Source organism: Otolemur garnettii, unplaced genomic scaffold (assembly GCF_000181295.1).
Source record: "Otolemur garnettii isolate 467f Iridium unplaced genomic scaffold, OtoGar3 scaffold00008, whole genome shotgun sequence".
Lineage (NCBI taxonomy): Eukaryota > Metazoa > Chordata > Mammalia > Primates > Galagidae > Otolemur > Otolemur garnettii.
Window position 1 is genome coordinate 33,400,945 of NW_003852403.1, and position 20,560 is coordinate 33,421,504.

General features: G+C 36.1%; 1 protein-coding gene and 2 pseudogenes across 1 annotated transcript in view; 1 reads left to right on the forward strand and 2 right to left on the reverse strand.

The window, feature by feature from the left end:
- PTEN (phosphatase and tensin homolog) overlaps positions 1-20,560 on the forward strand; it is a 98,939-nt gene that overhangs the window by 26,743 nt on the left and 51,636 nt on the right. The window contains exon 2 of the mRNA XM_003783677.3: positions 1,833-1,917. Coding sequence (XP_003783725.1) covers positions 1,833-1,917 — 85 coding nt within the window. The remainder of the gene's footprint in view (positions 1-1,832; positions 1,918-20,560) is intronic.
- On the reverse strand, positions 16,624-16,723 carry LOC111723194 (annotated as a pseudogene).
- On the reverse strand, positions 19,957-20,247 carry LOC111723132 (annotated as a pseudogene).

The following is a 20,560-nucleotide window of genomic DNA, read 5'->3' on the forward strand; positions in this document are numbered from 1 at the left end:
ATACAATGTTGGGCAGAGTTTCTTTCTTAAAATATTCCATAGATCTGTCTGGTCAGTACATAGTTATCTTATAGATAGAACATACAGTTTATAATAACCTTTTGAAAAAACTAAAGTATCAAAAGCTTTCAGCAATTTGATAACTATTTTTGGATTGAAAATATTACTGAAGTCAGCTCAATCTGAAGATTGTAGAAAGAAAAATAATCTGAAAAGGGCACTGGATTAGATGCATTTTGAATTGTATTTGGAAGATAAATGGGTTCAGAAGTGGATGAACAGACTTTATAATCTTAAAGGGTGGCTTTAGGCAGATTAGCTGGACCCACATGAAAGGTCTGTCAGAAAGTCGTGAGATTAGAGAGGATTGATAGAGCTCAAGACAAAAAGAGAACTGGTGTGATGGATGGGCAAGAATCATAAAAACATAGATTGTTGGTGATTTTTATAGTTGGACATAAGTTCTTGAGTGTTGAGGTTTGTTTTTATGCAACTATAGTCTGGAACATAATTGAATGTAACGCACAACTTGGGGGTTAGGGGTACCAACCCCTGCCTACATTCAGGTATGACTTTTGATTCCCTCAATTTAAAGTTTTACCAAACAGCTACTGTTGACTGAAACCTTGCCAAGAATATGTGTCATTTATAACACATATTTTGTGTATGTATTATATAGCATATTACTAAAGTAGGTAAAGAAAAAATGTTCTTTAGAAAATTATAAAGAAGAGAAATGTATTTACTGTTCATTAAATTAAAGTGGATTATCATAAAAGTCTTCATCATCATCATCTTCATGGTGAGTAAGCTGAGGAAGAAAATGGGTTGGTTTTGCTGTCTCAGAAGACAGAAGTAGAAGAAAGTCCATACTGAAGTGAAGATGCACAGTTTAAACTCATATCCTGCAAGGGTCAACTGTGCATTGATTGGAAGAGGGAATAATAAAATTCCTATCTCATTTCAGTATTATCAAGTCATAGATAGCAAGAAATGGAGTAGACCTTAGTGGTTGGTTATTTGTTTGAACTTAATCATCATGCACAATAGAGAACTGAGGTCTAGAAATGTTAAGTAGGTATCTTCTCCAGATTACATGGGTCACTAAGAAAAGTTTGAGGCAGACTGTGTTACGGTGCATTATTTCACTTCCAAGAAACTTGGTTGATAGTGTCCTTTCTGATTCATCAATGCAAGTTTCAACTTGCTTGCCTTATTGGTGTTGCAAGGAGAGCTTCATTTGTTTCCATCTGCATGGCTATTATGTTTCTTGATTTGTGTATCTCAAAACTTCAAGATGACCCATATACAACAGGTTAGAGGCACAGCCAGCTCTTAAATCTGACTTTCTGAGTCTCATTCTATCTACTATTTTACTACACTGTGGTGTCTTCTTTGGCCGTAAAAAAATAGAAATTGAACTGTTAAGTCATTTTAGGGAGGTGCAGATTTTTTTGTTTTGTTTTTGAATTTTTGCTTTTGTTCCAGAATACTTTTGTTCTGTGATTTCAAAGCCCTTGGTTTTTGTTTTTCTTCTGTACCTAAATACTGTAAATATTCAGGTTACCTTTTGCCTTATGTTCATGTTTAATGTACCAAGTACAGGGGTTTGAAAATTATTTTGCCGTCTAATTGTTTTAAAAGTTTTGAGGTTCTCTTTTGGAATTAACGTATTTGTCACTATTTCTTAATTGCCCATAAAGGGTTACAGATAAAATACATTGATGGCTTTTAATTGTTGTACCTGTAAGTAGGGAATGCTTTCTTTTTATAATTAGGTAATAATTTTAAATATGTGCATTCTTGCCTCTTTCCTTAATTTAAGTACTCAGATATTTATCCAAACATTATTGCTATGGGATTTCCTGCAGAAAGACTTGAAGGCGTATACAGGAACAATATTGATGATGTAGTAAGGTAAGAATGCTTTTGATTTTCTGTTTCAAATATTAATGTTTATATTCTTGAATTTTGATTTAGAAAAGATTTTTAAGCCACAGAAAAATCTTCTTGTGGTGCTCTGTAACTCCTTTTTTTCCTTAATGTGCCTTATGGCCTTTCATAGGATAAACCTAATTTGATAAGAATTAACCTTATACATAATCACGTACTTATGTGATGTGATTTTTTGGACTCAATAAAATTCCTCACACAGGGTTAATGCCTAGATTCCATTTCTATTACAGTATGATTTTTGGTTTTTATTTCACAGTTGAGGATTAAGACTTAAAATCTTTGGTTGGATTTATTCAGTAAAACTTATTCATGCTAAGGTGTAGATGACTAATACTGTGTATTTTTATGTAGAGCAGTTTTTAATGGGGCGTGCATGTACCGAGCACCTGAAGTATTTGATACAAGGGATATAGAAAAGAACTAGGTATACCAAAGTCTAAATTAATCAGTTTTATTATTTTGCATAATTTTCTAAGTATAATTATCATTCAGTTGAGAACAATGTATTTCTCAAGACTGAATTAAATATTGCTTTTAAAATACACTTAATGACCTAGGTGGTGCCTGTGACTCAAAGGAGTAGGGCACTGGCCCCATATGCAGGAGGTAGCGGGTTTGAGCCCAACCCCGGCCAAAAACTGCAAAAAAAAAAAAATACACCTATGACCTAAGAATACATGGTATATTTTATAGAGAAGTAATTTGTGTGTGCTGTACAAGAAGTCTTAATATACTTTCTGTTTTCACAGCAAAAAATATGTATTTATGAATAAATTAACTAAATTGTCAGTAGGAAATGTAATGACTTTCAAAGTTTAAATTCTGAGCCAGGCATGGTGGCACATACCTATAAGTCCTAGCTATTTGGGAGGCTGAGATGTGTAGATCATCTGTATCCAAAATTTGAGGCCAACCTGGCAACATAGCAAGAGCTCATTCTTTTTAACTTTTTTTTTTTGTAAAGAGACAGGGCCTTGCTCTGTAGCCTGATTTCCTGGCAACAAGTGATCTTCCTATCTCAGCCCCCTGAGTAACTGGGACTACAGGTGTGAACTAGTATGCCCAGCTAATTTTTTATCTTTTGTGCAAAGAGACAAGGTCTCACTATATTGCCCAGGCTGGTTTTGAACTCCTGGCCTTAAGTAATCTTCCTGCATTGGCCTCTGAAAGTGCTGAGATAATAGACATGAACCACTGTGCCTGACCTGAGGCCTTATCTCTTAGAAAAGAAAAAGTCTTGGTTATTTCTTTTACAGTATTTCATAAATGTCTTTCCTGAGAACTTTCCATTTAAATTTTTAGTGTTCATGAGAGTTAAATGTTAAAATGGATAGGAAAGTAATTTTTTTTTTTAAGATAGAGTTTCACTTGGTCACCGTTGGTAGAATACCGTGTCGTCTTAGCTCACAGCAACCTCAAACTCTTGGGTCCAAGTGATCCTCTTGCCTCAGCCTCCCAAGTAGCTGGGACTACAGGCACCTACCACAACGCCTAGTTATTTTTTTAGAGATGAGGTCTCTCTCTGGCTCAGGCTGGTCTCGAACCTGTGAGCTCAGGCAATCTACCCAGCTTGTCTTCCAAGTGCTGGGATTACAGGTGAGCCACCACACCCAGTCAGGAAGGCACTTTTAAAAAGCAACATGGAGATATAGAATCCTTTCATAAAAGATCAAGACTACCTGTCCCCTTTTATAAGCCAGTCATAGATTGTTTCAGTAAGCAGTTAATATTTAGTAACTTGTTTGTAACCACAGTATACTTACGTTTTGCAGTATTGAGTTGTGTTCAGTTAGAGTTTGGTAGTGTTTATATTGTGTTCAAAATTAAACTTTAATATCTATAAAAACTGCAAAAAAAACCCTACTATTCTGTAGTTTCTATTAAAATTATAGGTGATGCATGGAGGTATTAGAGGTACTGATTAAGAACTTAAATAGAGTGGTGTCCATAGCTCAGTGGGTAGGGCACTGGCCACATAATCCCAGGCTGGTGGGTTCGACCTCTGCCTGGGCCAGCTAAACAACGATGGCAGCTGCAACAACAATAGCAGCAACAGAAATAGCCGGGTGTTGTTGGGGGCACCTGTAGACCCAGCTACTTGGGAGGCTGAGGCAAGGGAATTGTTTAAGTCCAAGAGTTTGAGGTTTGCTGTGAGCTGTGATGCCAGGGTACTCTACTGAGGGCAACATAGTGAGACAGACTCTGAAAAAAAAAAAAAAAAAAAAAAAAAAGAACTTAAATAATAGGGAAATGAATTTGCCTTCTCATAGTTAGGCAAGATGTAGTAGAAAGATGTTTAATATTTAGGCTCCTAGGAGCAGCAACTTAGTATAACTTGTGGGACTAACATATCTAAAGAAAATGCAATGATGAGCCATGAAAAAAGAATGATGGAGGTAAATTTTGAATCAAGAGAGATGGAGAATCTGGGAAACATGCAGTGTAGTCACTATACACGTATTCGTTGCTATGGTGCAGAAGTGTTCATCAGGCCAGGAAGAAATACCTCACAAGATGATCTACTTCACATTACTGTATTCAACTAAGTACCAATTTAACCCAGCCAGATAGTGCCCATGCTGAGAAATAGTATGAGTACTCTGAATAAAGGGCAGGTTTTCTATTTATGGTAAGGATATCCTCATGGTAAATTAATATAGTTTGATAGTTTTTGCATTGGTCACTTCTGAGTGTGTATTAGTTACTAAGACCAGCTGATCGTTGTTTAAGTTACTAATGTTCAGTTTCTAGACCTGTACCACTGATGATCATCAGACCTTAGATTATAATAACTTCACTAAGAAAAGACTATACTGGGAGCTAATTTGGTCCCTTATCTGATTTCATAACTCCTGCCATGCCTCTGAATTAAAAAATTCACATATTAAGGTTATGATCAGTAATCAAGGCTGAATTTTATTCTATCTGGCTTTAGCTTATTCTAGCCTTATGGCTTTCAAATAATACTTTCCTAAAAAATATTTTTTGCGTCTGGCTTGTTTTTTAGCCAGCCCATCTTGCCGCATGTCATAGTGGCAGTTTAGTAGTGTATCAAACTGAAAGATTATCAACCGAGTGTAAAAGCTCTGCTGCCCTTGTTTGTCTTACTCTTTTCTTGATTGTAGGATAAATGGCCAATAAGGTTTTGAGAGCTTAATTGTCCAGCACTTCCCCCTTCTTTTGCTAAGAGAAAGAATGAATAGTAACTAGGAAGGAAGGTGTAGTTAGTTCTTCCTTAAATGAAAAGGAAAATAAGTAAGTCCTAATAATTTGCCTTTTGGGATTAACCTCTCCAAGAAATAGCTGTTGTCTACTACCTGAGTGAGTGATTTCCCTGATTGGTTTACATTATGTTGGGGACAGTATTAATAATCAGTAATGATTCCTTTTTCGGTTCAAAGGTGACTGTGTCTCAGTGAAAAACGTGTTTTTATTTCTGTATGCCTTTACTTTTCTGTTAAAGCTATTTTCTGTTGGATTTTTCTTTGCCCTCACTATTTAAATGTCCATTGGATATTTAAAATTATTCTTTTATATTTAAAACAGCATTTTTCCTGTGATTTTCCCTCAAATGGGAAATACTGTGCAGAGTCCAGATTTTTATTATTGTTATACTACATCATTGCTTTGAGTAAAATAAATTGCAAATACCATCATGTTAAAATTGTTTAGTATTTAAATGTTTGGGGTGTATGGTTTGCTATGGCAATGTGAAATTTTATACTTGAGGTACTTAGAATACTTTTGAGACAGATTTCTCTTTTTGAGAATATCCCCTAGGCTAGGAATAAATGTAAAAAGTAAGCTGAAGAGGACGGGAAGTGTACCAAGCTGAACATTTTTACTATCTTAAGTGGAAATGTTTTGCTTAATAAGCAGTCAAAATTGATAGGGCAGGACAGAGACATCTTACAAAAGGGAAGTTAAAGAACTTCCCAAGTTGTTTTTTCCTTCCTTTCTTCTTATTACTACCCTTTTCTTCCTCCTTTCTTGTTTTAAAGGTCTTGCCTTGACATGCTGGAAGTATGAAACAATGTTTTATTCAGATAATCAATTATTCTTTGTTTGTATGTTAATCTTGTCCCTTGGGCTAATATTGAAGTTATCTGATTTATGTTATCTGGTATAAATCCAAGCAGTCTTTAACAAATTCATGAGTTTAAGAGGTGTGACTTAACGATCTGTTTTGTCTCTAATAAAAATCTGGAAAATGTAGGTTTAATAGAAGTGAACTGGATCTCTCACTGCAGAACTTTTAAAATGCACTGTGCATTGTAATCTCCTAAGAGTAAGATTTTACTATGCTACTTTTCTTTTCCTATTCTTCTCTTTCTTTCCCTTTCCTTCTGCCTCCTCTTTCATTTCTTTTGTTGTACATTAAAGAACATCTCATTTTCACAGAGCATAGTTTGGGAAATGTTATAAAATGAAAAAAGATGTATGTAAAAATATTTTACTTTCTGTAACTATAGGAAATAATTTTTTTTTCATTTACTGGGAAGTTTTTAGCAAGAAGATTAATATATTTATAGGAAAATACTGAGAGTATACAATTTTGTGATATGTAATAATTGTTTATAAAACAATTTTTTGTCTGGTTCGGGACCTGTAGCACAGTGGTTATGGTGCTAACCACATACACTGAGGCTGGTGGGTTCGACCTCAGCCTGGGCCGGCTAAACAATGACAACTGCAACAGAAAACAGCTGGGTGTTGTGGTGGGTGCCTGTAGTCACAGCTACTTGGGAGGCTGAGGTAAAAGAATCACTTGAGCCCAAGAGTTTGAGGTTGCTGTGAGCTGTGACACCATGGCACTCCACTGAGGTGACAAAGTGAGACTCTTGTATCTAAAAAAATAATATTATTATAACAATAAAGGAATTAAGAAGAGATTATTTAGAGGCAAGTGTCAAAATAATTTAGAGGAAAGTCTATCAGTTCCATTTTTCCCTTCTAACATTCTCTGACTTATTCTCTTGTATTGTCTTCCTGTTTCCCACTTTTTTCTTCATTGAGATGACATTGACATAACACAAAATTAATCATTTTAAAGTGTATAATTCATTGACTTTTAATACTTCCACAGTGTTGTGGAACTAGTACCTCTATCAAATTCCAAAACATTTTTATCACTCTAAGAGAAACCACTGTGCCCATTGACTGCCTTCCACTTATTTTGTTAGTCTTATTTTCTTACAAATGGGAAACCTTCATGAATTAGACGATGTTTATTATCATCACTAATCTGAGGTTTTTTGTTTTGTTTTTTTGGTATTGTAGGTAATGTTTTGAGCATTTATTTGCATATTATTTACACAGGTAACTGTTATGTAAGCCTGTGTCATCTTACTAAATCTGTACAGTAAGTCTGTCCCTATTTCATAGGTAGTTCAAAAGAAGTTAATTTCCCCATGTGCCATAACTCTGGTAAGTAATGAGGCTAAAGGTTGAGTCTAGGTCTTTTAGATTCCAGAGCTGATTTCCTCAGTGACCGTATTATCGTATAAATCAAGGTACCCAGAGTGGAAATTCTTGAGCTAATCTGGCCTATTGATATCCTTTGTTTGGTCTAACAAAGTGTTGGTTCATGTGGGGCTTCCCACTGGAATTTATTGCCTACATTTAAAAGTCAAGAGACCTCACATAAAAAGCCTTATTGCTAGCTTCTTCTGAAAAGTTGGTGGATCTGACTTGACTTACATTCCTGTGTGGCAAAAATTAGCAGGAGTTGTGTAGTGCCTGACTTATCTCTGTTAGTTGCCATTCTATTCTGCTCTTTTCTTAAATTATTTGAACAGCTACCAGGCATTTGATTCTGTATAATAACCAGAATCAGTATTTAAACCTATATGTTTAAGTTACTACATCATTGGTACATGTAAAGACTGCTTTAGATGTTTAGTACAGTATTATAGAATGTTATATGTAAATTGTATCAGTTAAAATGTACTTTATAAGTCTAGTATTCAATAAATAGAACCCAAAAAGAGAAAACAAAGGGGAGAAATCAAAAAAATTATAAGTAGAACATTTCTTTAGGATTTGAGTCTTCAGGTGGTACTAACTGTAGTAAATGAAAGAAGTCTCATAGGAGGCAAATTATTATAAAATTTATTTGACAACCTTGGGAGTAAAGAGAATATCGAGAAGGCTCAGCGCCGTAGCACAACAGTTACGGCTCCAGCCACATACACTGAGGGTGGTGGGTTCGAACCTGGCCTGGGCCAGCTAAACCACAATGACAACTATAACCAAAAAAAAAAAATAGCTAAGCTTTGTGGCAGGAGCCTGTAGTCCCAGCTACTTGGGAGGCTGAGGCAAGAGAATCACTTAAGCCTAGGAGTTTGCTCATTTGTGTGAGCTGTGATGCCATGGCACTCTACCGAGGGCAACATAATGAGACTCTGTCTCAAATAACTAAATAAATATAAAGGCTTTTAGGATCATTTAGGAAGGATTATCAGTATTAATGGCATCTAACTTCTTAGTTAGATGAAAGGCAAAAGATAATAAAACACTTCTTCAAAAGCTGTGTGTTCAACCTGTAATTCTGTGTCCAGCCAAACTGTCAATCAAGTGTGAAAACAGAAAAAAAATGTATTCATGAGAAACATTTTTTAGGAGAGTACTAGAAGATATTCTCCAGCAAAACAAGGGAATGAACCAAGAAAGGAAAGAAAACGGTTTGAAAAAACAGAATCCAACTAAAAAGCTACTAGTTCTGATTAGAGCAAGAGAGGGCTTCAGTAAGAAAATATTAAACTGATAGATGAATGTTGAAATATTTGGGGGGAAATGCAATATATTCTGAGAAAACTAAAGAAAATTTTAAAAGGAAGCAAATATTAATTTTGTTCAATTGATTTAACCCAAAATTGTGATACTGCTACATTGAGGGAATTAAAAGAAGTGAAACGTATACACATACGTACTACTAGTTTTCCTAGTTTCATAAGCCTTTGTCATAGCAGGAAGTGAATAGGTAATAAATCTATAAGAAGCAGTATTAATATTTAGAAACACTGAATTAAATACAAGGAAAAAGAATCAGTAGTTGAGGGTGGTTGCATGTGGGGAGAAGCAAGAATAGGGGTTTGAAAATGGAGGGGGACAGAAATGAGTAGTTTGAGTTTTATAATTATGATAATATATATTTTTACATATGTATAAAAAATATAACACTATTTCCCATCCTCTCAGCTCCTGGTAACCACTGTTCTACTTCTGTCTTTATGTATATGATGATTCTAGGTACCTCATATAAGAGGAATTGTGCAATAATTTGCTTTTTCTTGTGACTGACTCACTTTACTTACCATAATGTCCTCAAAGATCAGTTGTGTTATAACATGGGACAGGATTTTCTTTTTTTAAAGGATGAATGACATTCTATTATATGTATATGCCACAAGTTTGTTTATATGTTCAGCGATGGACGCTTGGGTTCCACTTTTTGGCTATAGTGAATAGTGCTGCTGTGAACATGTGTGTGTAAATATGTTTGAGTTACCTGCTTTTAGTTCTTTGGGGTGTGTATACCCAGACATAAAATTGCTGGATCAAATGGTAATTCTATGTTTAAATTCTTAAGGAACCACTGTACTGTATGCCACAATGGCCACATGATTTTGCATTCCTACTAGCAATGCATAAGGGTTCTGATTTCTCCAAATCCTCACCAACATTTGTTACTTATTTTTTTGAGACAGAGTCTCACTTATGTTGCCCTCGATAGAGTGCTGTAGCATCACAGCTCACAGCAACCTCAAACTCATGGGCTTAATTGATTCTCTTGCCTTAGCCTCCCAAGTAGCTGGGACTACAGGTGCCCGCCACAACGCCTGGCTATTTTTTTGTAATTGTTGCTGTAGTTTCATTGTTGTTTGGCAGGCCCGAGTTGGGTTTTAACCTGCCAGCCACAGTGTATGTGGCTGGTGCCCTAACCGCTGGGCTACAGATGCTGAGCCCTCACCAACATTTTTTATTTTGTTTTTTAATAATAGCCATCCTAATGTATGCAAATTGGTATCATTTTAATTTTGTTTTTCATTTCCCTAATGATTAGCGATTTGAGCATTTTCCTATGTATTGTCTTTGGAGCAATGTCAAGCCCTTTGCTAGTTTTTAGATGGTGTGGGGGGGGGTTGTTATGTTTTAGGGGTTCTTTATATATTCTGGATATTAATCTCTTATCAGATAATGATTTGCAGATACATAGTTGACCATCTCCCCACTGTGATCAGGTCCTTAACCTCATTTTCTTAGACCAGACATGCACCATGTGTACTCAGTGGAAGTTTCTTATGTTGGCCACATTCGTATGTTGACTAGTTTGTTAAAAATCCCCTAGATGGGCAGTGCCCCTACTTGGTGGGTAGGGCTCCACCCACATACACCCAGGATGGTGGGTTTGAATCCAGCCCACGCCAGCTAAACAACATTGACAAATGCAACAAAAAAATAGCTGGGGCTCAGCGCCTGTGGCTCAAGCAGCTAAGATGCCAGCCACATACACCTGAGCTGGCGGATTCGAATCTCAGCCTGGACCCGCCAAACAACAATGATGGCTACAACCAAAAAATAGCCGGGCGTTGTGGCGGTTGCCTGTAGTCCCAGCTACTTGGGAGGTGGAGGCAAGAAAATTGCTTGAGCCCAGAAGTTGGAGATTGCTCTGAGCTGTGACTCCATGGCACTCTACCCAGGGCAACAGCTTAAGGCTCTGGTCTCAAAAAAAAATAGCTGGGTGTTGTGGCGGGCACCTGTAGTCCCAGCTACTTGGGAGGCTGAGGCAAGAGAATTACTTAAGCTCAAGAGTTTGAGGTTGCTGTGAGCTGTGACGCCAGGACACTCTACTGATGGCAACATAGTGAAACTCTGTCTCAAAAAAAAAAAAAAAATCCCCTAGATGGTCAACTTACACAGGTTCTACTGTATTTTTGCTAATTCAGTAGGTTGCTTTTTAAATATTTGCTTTGCAGAAGCTTTTTAGTTTGATGAAGTCCAAGTCTGTTTTATTTTCTGTGTCTTTGGTGTGACATTTAAAAAAGCATTGCCAAATTCATGCCATGAAATTTTGCTCCCATGTTTTCTTCTAAGATTTTTATAGTTTTATTAGCTCTTTCATTTAGGTCTTTGATACATTTTGAGTTAATTTTTATATAAGGTGATAGCTAAGGGTTCAGCTTCACACTTTTGAAAGTGGTATCTAGTTTTCCCAGCCATTTTTGTTGAGAAGACTGTCCCTTTTCCTTTTTGGATTGTCTTGGCACCCTTCTTGGATATCATTTGACTGTAGATGGCAGGGTTTATTTAGGGGCTCCCTGTTCTAGTCCATTGGTCTATGTCTGTCTTTATGGCAATACCTATGTTTTACACTATGTTTATTACTGTAAGTTTTGAAATCAGGAAGTGTATGTCTATAACTTTGTTCTTCTGTTTCAAGATTGTTTTGGCCATTCAGGAGTTTTTATTAATTTTAGGATGTATTTTTCTATTTCTGAAAAAAAATTGGTATTTTGATTTGGATCTCATTAAAAAATTGCACTGGGTACTATTGACATTTTAATAGTGTTAAGTCATTTCATCTATGAACTTAGGATGTCTTTCCATTTATTTATGTCTTTAATTTCTTTCAGCAATGTTTTATAGTTTTCAGCATGCCAAGGAATCACTTCAGTGGTTAATTCTTAAGTACTTTATTCATTTTGATGATTGTAAATCTAATTGTTTTGTTAATTTCCTTTTTGAATTCTTCATTTGTGGAGTATAGAAATGAAACTTATTTTTTATAAATTTTGTACCCTGCTTCTTTGCTTAATTAATTAATTAATTAATTATGGAAGCCTTGGGGTTTTCTACATATGAAACCGTGCCATATGAAAATATATAATTATACTTGTTCCTTTCCAACTTGGTATGACTTTTAGTTCTTGTTGTTGTTTCTGTTGAGCATTCAATACTAGGTTGAATAGAAGTGGTGAAAGCAGGTATCCTGTCTTGTTTCTAACCCCGAGGAAAAGCTTTCAGATTTTCACCATTGAGTATAATGTTAGCTTTGGGATGTTCGTATGTGGTATTACTTTATTGCTGTAATTCCCTTTTGTTTGTTTGTTTTTTTGTCTTCTTTCTGTTAACATGGTGTAGTGCATTTTCATTTTTGCATTCCAGGAATAAAGTCCACTTGTCCTCATGTATAATCCATTTAACATGCTGTGGAATTGAGTTTGCTGGTATTGTATTGAGGCTTTTGCACCAGTGTTCATAATGGGTATTGGTCTACAGTTTTCTTATAATGGCTTCATCTGACTTCGATATCAGGGCAATGTTGACCTCATAAAATGTATTAGAGTTCCCTCCTCTTCAATTTTTGGTAGAAGTTTGAGAAAAATTGGTGTTTTTTAAAAGTTTGGTAGAATTCATGAGTGAAGTCACCAGGTCTAGAGCTTTTCTTGCTGTGGAAGTTTTTTATTATTTTTTTTTCTTTTTCTTTTTTTTTTTTTTTTTATTAAATGATAGTTGTATACATTAATACAAACATGGGGTAGAGTGTAGTGTTTTCATATACAATCTGAAATATTTTCATCAAACTGGTTAACATAGAGTTTGTGTCATTTGCTTAGTTATTGTGTTAAAACATTTATACTCTAGTTCTAGAAAAGTTTTTTATTATTGACTGAACTCCTTACTAGCTATAGGTCTATTGAAATTTTTTACTTTTTTGTGATTCAGTCTTGGTAGATTTTGTGTTTCTAGCTATTTGCCCATTTAATCTAGATTATTGATTTATTGCCACACAATTATTCATATTACTCTTACTATCTTTATGTCTCTAGTATTTCTAGTAATAGTGCACTTTTATTTTGGATTTTAGTAATTTGAGGCTTCTCTTTTTTTCATAGTAAATTTAGTTAAAAGTTTGCCAATTTTGTTAATCTTTCAGAGAACCACATTTTGGTCTCATTGATCTTTTTTTTTCTATTATTTTTCTATTTCCTATTTTACTTATATCTGCTCTAATCCTTATTTCCTTCTTTTTGCTAGCTTTGGGTTTATTAATTCTTTGTCTCATTCCTTAAGGTTTGAAGTTATATTGTTGATTTGAGCTCTTTTTTTCTTTTGTAATGTATAAATTTCCCTCTTAGTACTGATTCTCTGAATCCTCTACCTTGGTACACTGCATTTTCATTTGTTCTACAGTTTTCTGAATTTTCTAGTTTTTCGTTTTCGATTGATTTTTAATGTTATCTTGCTGTTCAGTTCTCAACCTTCCTATTGCCGCAACCCTTTAATACAGTTCCTCATGTTGTGGTAACCCCCAACCATAAAATTATTTTCATTGCTACTTCATAAGTGTAATTTTGCTACTGTTATGAATTGTAATGTAAATATCTGATATGTAGGATGGTCTTAGGTGACCCCTCTGAAAGGATCATTTAACCCCCCCAAAGGAGTTGCCACCTAAGGTTGAGAACTGCTGCTATAAATGATACATATTTGATGTCTATTAAAATTTTGAGTGTTTGTTTGTGGCCTAAAGTACAGTCTATTCTGGAAAATTTCCTACGTGCACTTGACAAGAATGTGTATTGTGGCGCTGTTGGATAGAGGGATTTGAATATGCTTATTAGATCTAGTTGATTTGCTACATTGTCCAGTCATCTATCTTCTTACCTGTTTTCTGTCTGGTTGTTCTGTATATTACTGAGAATGGGGTATTGAAGTGTCTATTATTTTAGAATTATTTTTTTCTTCAATTCTGTCAATTTTTACTTTATATTATTGGATGAGGTGTATAAATCATAATTATTGCTTCTTAATGCATTGTACTTTTATTAATATATAATGTCTTTTTGTCTCTTAAACTTTTTAAAATCATATGTGGTTTATTTTGTCTAATGTTAATATACCCACCCTCATTCTTTTGGTTATTACTTGTGTTCAGTATCTTTTCCCATTTTGTCTCTCAACCTATTTATGTCTTTGGTTCTAAAATGAGTGTCATGCCAGGTGCAGTAGCTCATGGCTATAATCCTAGCATTCTGGGAGGCTGATTGGGAGGTTCACTTAAGCTCAAGAGTTCAAGACTAACCTGGGCAAGAGCAAGACCCCATCTTTAATAAAAGCAGAAAAATTAGCCAGGCGTTGTGGTAAGCACCTGTAGTCCCAGCTATTTGGGAAGCTGAGGCAGGAGAATTGCGTGAACCTGGGAGTTTGAGGTTGCTATGAGCTAAGCTGAGGCCATGACACTCCTGTGCAACAGAGTGAGAGTCTCAGAATATAAAAATAAAATGAGTTGGCAGGGTGCCAGCCACATACACCAAGGGTGGCGGGTTCAAACTCTGCCCCAGCCAGCTAAAAACAGCAATGCAACTGGGCGGTGCTTGTGGCTCAAAAAGAGTAGGGCACTGGCCACATATACTGGAGGTAATGGGTTCAAACCTGGCCCTGGCCAAAAAGAAAAACTGCAAAAAAAAAATAGCCAGGCATTGTGGCAGGTGCCTGTAGTCCCAGCTACTGGGGAGGCTACAAGAGAATCACTTAAGCCCAAGAGTTTGAGATTACTGTGAGCTGTGACACTATAGCACTATATCCAGGGGGATAGCTTGAGACTCTGTCTCAATAAATAAGTAAAATAAAATACATCTTTTGTAGATAGGATATAGTGGATTATGTTTTTCTCATACATTCTGCCAATCTCTGTCTTTTGATTAGATAACCAATTTACATTTAATGTAATAAGTGAAAAGAAAAAACTTTGGCCATTTTGCTATTTATTTTCTAAATGGCTTATAACTTTCTGGTTGCTCATTTCCTGCCTGACTTTTGTGTTTAGCTGGTATTTTATAGTGAAACTTTTTAAGTCCCATTTAATTTTCTTTTGATTGTATTCTAGAGCTATTTTTTTTAGGAGGGTGTGTGGTTACCATAGAATAGATGATTATATTTAACCCCCTAAAATTACAACACTAGTTTCAGCTTATAACAATTTACTTTCAGTAGCATATAAAATGAACTTCTATACAATTCCATTTCTGCGCCCTTTCAGTTGTTGATGTAATAAAATTACATCCTTATGCATTGTTTGTTTAAAAACATAGGCTGATAATTGTTTTTTTAAATGCATTGGCATCTTAAATCATGTAGAAAACAAAAAGTGGAGTTACAAACCACCCTTAAAATAATGTTAGCTTTGATAATTGCTCATGGACTTATTATCTCCCAGAAATCTTTATTTCTTAATACAGCTTCAAGTTACTGTCTAACGTTTTTTCATTTCAACCTTTGTAGGACTCCGTTTTGCATTTCTTTTCTTTTCTTTTCTTTTTTTTTTTTTGAGACAAAGCCTCAAGCTGTCACCCTGGGTAGAGTGCTGTGGCATCACAGCTTACAGCAACCTCCAACTCCTAGACTCAAGTGAGTCTCCTGCCTTGGCCTCCCAAGTAGCTGGGACTACAGGCGCCCACCACAATGCCTGGCTATTTTTGGTTGCAGCTATCATTGTTCGGCAGGCTAGGGCTGGATGCAAACCCACCAGCTCAGCTGGTGTATGTGGCTGGTGCCTTAGCCACTTAAGCCACAGGTGTGGAGCCTTCTTTCAGTGTTTCTTGAAAGTTAAGTCTAGCGGTAATGAATTCCCTCAGTTTTTGTTTATCTGAAAATGTTTCAGTTTCTTCATTTTTGAAGGACATTTTGCTGGATCTATAATTATTGGTTGACAGCTGTGTTTTTTTTTTCTTTTTCTTTTAGGACTTTAGATATGTCTTCTCACTTCCTTCTGTCCTTTAAGGACTCTGATGAGAAATCTGATATTTTGAGGATCCTTTGCATGTGAGAAGTTGCTTCAAGATTCTTTTTGTCTTTGCCTTTTGACAGTTGGATTGTAATCTGTTATTTCTGTGGGTCTCTGAGTTTTTCTTACTTGGAGTCCTTTGAAATTCTCAAATATTTAATATTCATGTGTTAGCAAATTTGAGAAGTTTTTGATTACTTTTTCTTCAAATAATCTCTCTGCCCTTTCTCTTTTTTTGCTGAGATTCCCAGTGTGAATTTGTTGGTTCACTTGATGATATCTCACAGGGTTGTTAGGCTTTTTACTTGATTTTCTTTAATTTTTTTTCTTTCTTTTCCTCAGACACAATATTTTCCATTGTCCCGTCTTAGAAGTTTACTGATTGTTTCTTCTGCCTGCCCAAATCTCCTTTTGACTCCCTGTAGTAAACTTTATTTCAATTACTGTATTTTTTAGCTCCAGCATTTCTTTTTTTACATTTTCTGTATTTTCTATTGATATTTCATTTTTCTTCATACATCATTTCTTGACATTGTTCATACCTACCTTTAGATTTTTGAGCATGTTTAATTTTTTTTTTTTTTTTTTGAGACAGAGGTTCACTATGTTTTGCCCTCGCTAGAGTGCTGCGGTGTCACAGCTCACACCAACCTCCAACTCTTGGGCAATTCTCTTACTGCAGCCTCCCAAGTAGCTGGGGCTATAGGCACCTGCCACAACAACCAGCTATTTTTTGTTGCAGTTATCATTGTTATTTAGCAGGCCTAACCTGGGTTTGAACCTGCCAGCCTTGGTGTATGTGGCCAGTGCTCTAGCTATGGGCACTGAGCCTTTGAGCATCTTTAAAATATTCATTTCATTTTCTTTTCTTTGTTTTTAAAACTACTGAATGCTTCACCAGTTTGAGTGTTATCCTTGAGCAGGGGCCATGCCTCTCTGTATTGTTCCAGTTTTTTATTATCTGTACTGCCAAAGCAAACATGATGTTTATTTTAAAGTCTATATCCAGCACAATGGCTCAGGCCTATAATCCTTGCACTTTGGGAGGCTGAGGCAGGTGGATTGCTTAAGTTCAGGAGTTTGAGACCAGCCTGAACAAAAGCAAGACCCCACACTACTAAAAAAAGAAAAAAAAAACTGAGGCAAGAGGATCACTTGAGCCCAAGAGAAGAAGTTGCTATGAGCTGTGATGCCACAGCATTCTACCCAGGGTGACATGTTGGTTGGGACTCTGTCTCATAAAATAATAATAATAATAATAAAAAGTCTATGTCTAGTAAGTCTGCCATCTGATCTTTCTCAGGGACAGTTTCTGTTCATTTACTTTTCCCCATTGAATGACTTATACTTCCTATTTTGTGCTATTTTATTTGTATTCCTTGTGACTTTTTGTTGAAAAAAATGGAATTTGAATCTTAATGATATTTATGGAAATCAGATTCTCCCCTTTCTCTAGAATTTGCTGGGGTTTTGTCTCTGTCTTCAATTTTTCAGGGTATTAGTGTCCTGGAAATCAGCTTACAGTATAAATGGAAGATCTTCTCAGCCTGTGTTTTTTCCCTGGGCATGTGGAGTGACTTTCTGAATTCCCTGTATACATGGTTCCTTTCCAATGTTACCAACTTTAGATGTCTGTCTCCTAAAATAACTTTGAATCTTTAAGTCTCCTAGAAACTATGTCAGCTGGTAAGGTTGCAACAGTGGCGGCCTGCCCCTGTGTTGATATATCCATGATCAGAAGCAGCAATTAGCAATCAGAACATAGATTCTTGGTATTTGGAGGACAAGGAAGGTCCTTATTGCCAGCCTTGACTCCTACAAGCTGGATGCAATCTGCTCCAGGAACATGTGCATGGCTGCCTGCTGTGGAGGTCAGGGATGTGTAGCTACAACTGCATTAATTGCTGAAATTGGCTCACACTAACTGTAACTTACCATCCAAACCTTCGCTTAGGAGCTGGCGACCTTTGCAGTGACTCCATAGTTCCAAAATTGTTCCACCGGATAGAGCCTGTCACTACATTTGTTGTCTAGGTGGGAAAATGGGTTCCTTGTGCTTCTTACTCTGCCATATTTATTTGACTAATTTTTTATTGTAAGCTTTTTATGTAATTTGAATTATGTACATTTATATATTTTGACAAAAGTAATTTTAAAATGTACTCTTGCCGCTTGTTTAAATCTTTTTCATAGTAACTCTTTAAAGCAAGTAAAGAATTATTAACAATTGTGTTCTCAAATGTGAGTTCTAATGAAGTCTGATTTTTTTTTTACATATACATGTGTTTAATAGGTTTCTACTTTTTGCCTTCAGAAAATTAAAAAGGCTTAGAATTTAATAACAATAACAATGTTTAAAATAAGGACTGGAAACAGAAACCTCATAAAGAACGAATGAAGATAAATACATTCAGAAAAGAAATCAAACTATTACTGCATGAAGTCTGATTTTTTTATATTGAAATTACTTGAAGTAAGATATAGTTAAAAGATTTATATTGTAGATTATCCAGATTCTGAGAGATTACCTCTCTGCTTTTGTCTGTCTAATTTATTAGTTTCTACTTTCCAAATATCTATAGGCAGATTTTCCCATATCCCTTTGGAAAGTGCTGTTTTCTTGTTTTTTTCTCCACCTTTCCATTGTGTCAGACTAATAAGGCAATAAGCCAACTGTGGACATGAAATCCTTGGGAAGAGTACGGAGGAAGAGGGAGGGGCAGCCATGGTGAATGTTTCTCTAAGTAATACTCAAGTTTTTTGAGAGATTAGAACCTCCCCTTCTTAAAATGCTATAATATGCCCTTTTAAATAGATTGTTTAATTCTCCTACAAGTCTCACTTGCCCACAGTGCTATGTAAGAAATCAGAAAGCTCAAATATTAAAGGGAACACACACACAAAAGTACGTTTTCACCATCTCTTGCTCACACCAAAATTACAGAAAAATGAAAGAAACAAGTTAGCATTCTTGGTTTGCAGATGATGTAAAGTGGCTCTAATTTATATAATCAGAAAGACATTTTTTTTTTGAAAAGTATTTGGTAGCTTGTAGCTTAAGAACCAGACTTAGACTTAGATGATGTTTAAAAGCTTAAAAGCAAGGCAGGATCAGGAAATTGCAACAAGAGCACTCTGCTTAGGGCACTGCTGTTTGGACACCTGATGTACTAGATACTCCTGCCATGACTCAATACTGGTGACTTTCAGCTCATGAACTTTCAGCTCTTTTGGTGATCTCTATGAACAGTCTCTGACTCTTCTGTACCTTGTCCTCAGTAGGATTCAGTGTCCGAAGCAAAAGGGAATAACTAGTATTAGCCCTGTACATGTGATGAAAAAAGGGTGAGGAAAGAGATATCTGTTTCTAATCTCTGGAAATTATTTCCAAATTGGAATGGTATTTGATTGCTGAGCAGACTAAAGATGACAAATATCCCCTGTAAATTTTTCCTACTTTTACACTCCCTATCCTTTAAATCTTACTTCCAATTACATCTACAATGAAAAGCTCCATGTATTCTTTTAAAAATTGTTTTGTTTACCCACTTTAAAAACAAAAAGGCAAATAGCATACTGCACACTGTTCTATACCTTGCTTATTTTCATTTAATGTATGTTAAGAATCTTCCATGTTGATGTTGGTATATATCTGATTCTTTTTTTTTTTTTATTGAGACAGAGTCTTAACTTTATTGCCCTCGGTAGAGTGCTGTGGCGTCACAGCTCACAGCAACCTCAAACTCTTGGGCTCAAGTGATTCTCTTGCCTCAGCCTCCCAAGAAGCTGAGACTACAGGCACCTGCCACAATGCACAGCTATTTTTTTGCTTTAGCAGGCCTGGGCTGGGTTCAAACCCGTCAGCCCCGGGTGCATGTGGCTGGCACCCTACCCACTGAGCTATGGATACTGCCAATATCTGATTCTTTTATTGTCTATCTTTTTTTTTTTTTCCCGTTTTTGGCCGGATCTGAGTTTGAACCTGCCACCTCTGGCATATGGGACTGGTGCCCTACCGTTTTGAGCCACAGGCGCCGCCCCTTACTGTCGATCTTTTATTCTACTGTATGATCATATCATAATAAACAGCTCTTTATGATGGATATTTTGGTTATTTCCAGTTGTTTGCCATTGAAAATAGTATTCTTTTTTTTTTTTTTTTAGATTTTTAAAAACCATAACATTTATTGCATGACTAATTGTTGAAATTCTTAAGATGAACTGGATGCTGCAACAGCTGCCATCTTGGATTTAGGCATTGTTCCTTCACAAAATCCATGCCTGAATCTGCAGTACACAATTTTTAGGTGCCTCATCCGACCAGTCCCAGTGGTATTTCTTCTTTTAGCCTTGGCACTCCAGTTATACTTTCTCTTGTGCTTGGCAGGATAGCCACATTTGCCACAGGTGGACTTTTGCAGGTGGTAGGCCTTCGAGCCATAGCGGCAGCACAATATATGTATCTTATTTCGACGCTTTCCAAACGATGGCATTCCCTTCATCGTGGTGCTTCTGAAAATAGTATTCTAATAAACATTTTCACACTTGTATTTTTGTGTTCTTTTCCAAGCATATTCTTAAGGTAAATTCTTAGCAGTGAAGTTGCTAGGTCCATTGCATAAACTTTTGCCTTCAAATACGGTATTTTATATTCTCACCAACATATTTAAGTGCTTCTCTTCCCACTCCTATCAGCAAACTGAATATTATCAAACTTTAACTTTTTTTTTTTTTTGAGACAGAGCCTCAAGCTGTCCCCCTGGGTAGAGTACTCTCAAGCGAGTCTCCTGTCTCAGCCTCCCAAGTAGCTGGGAC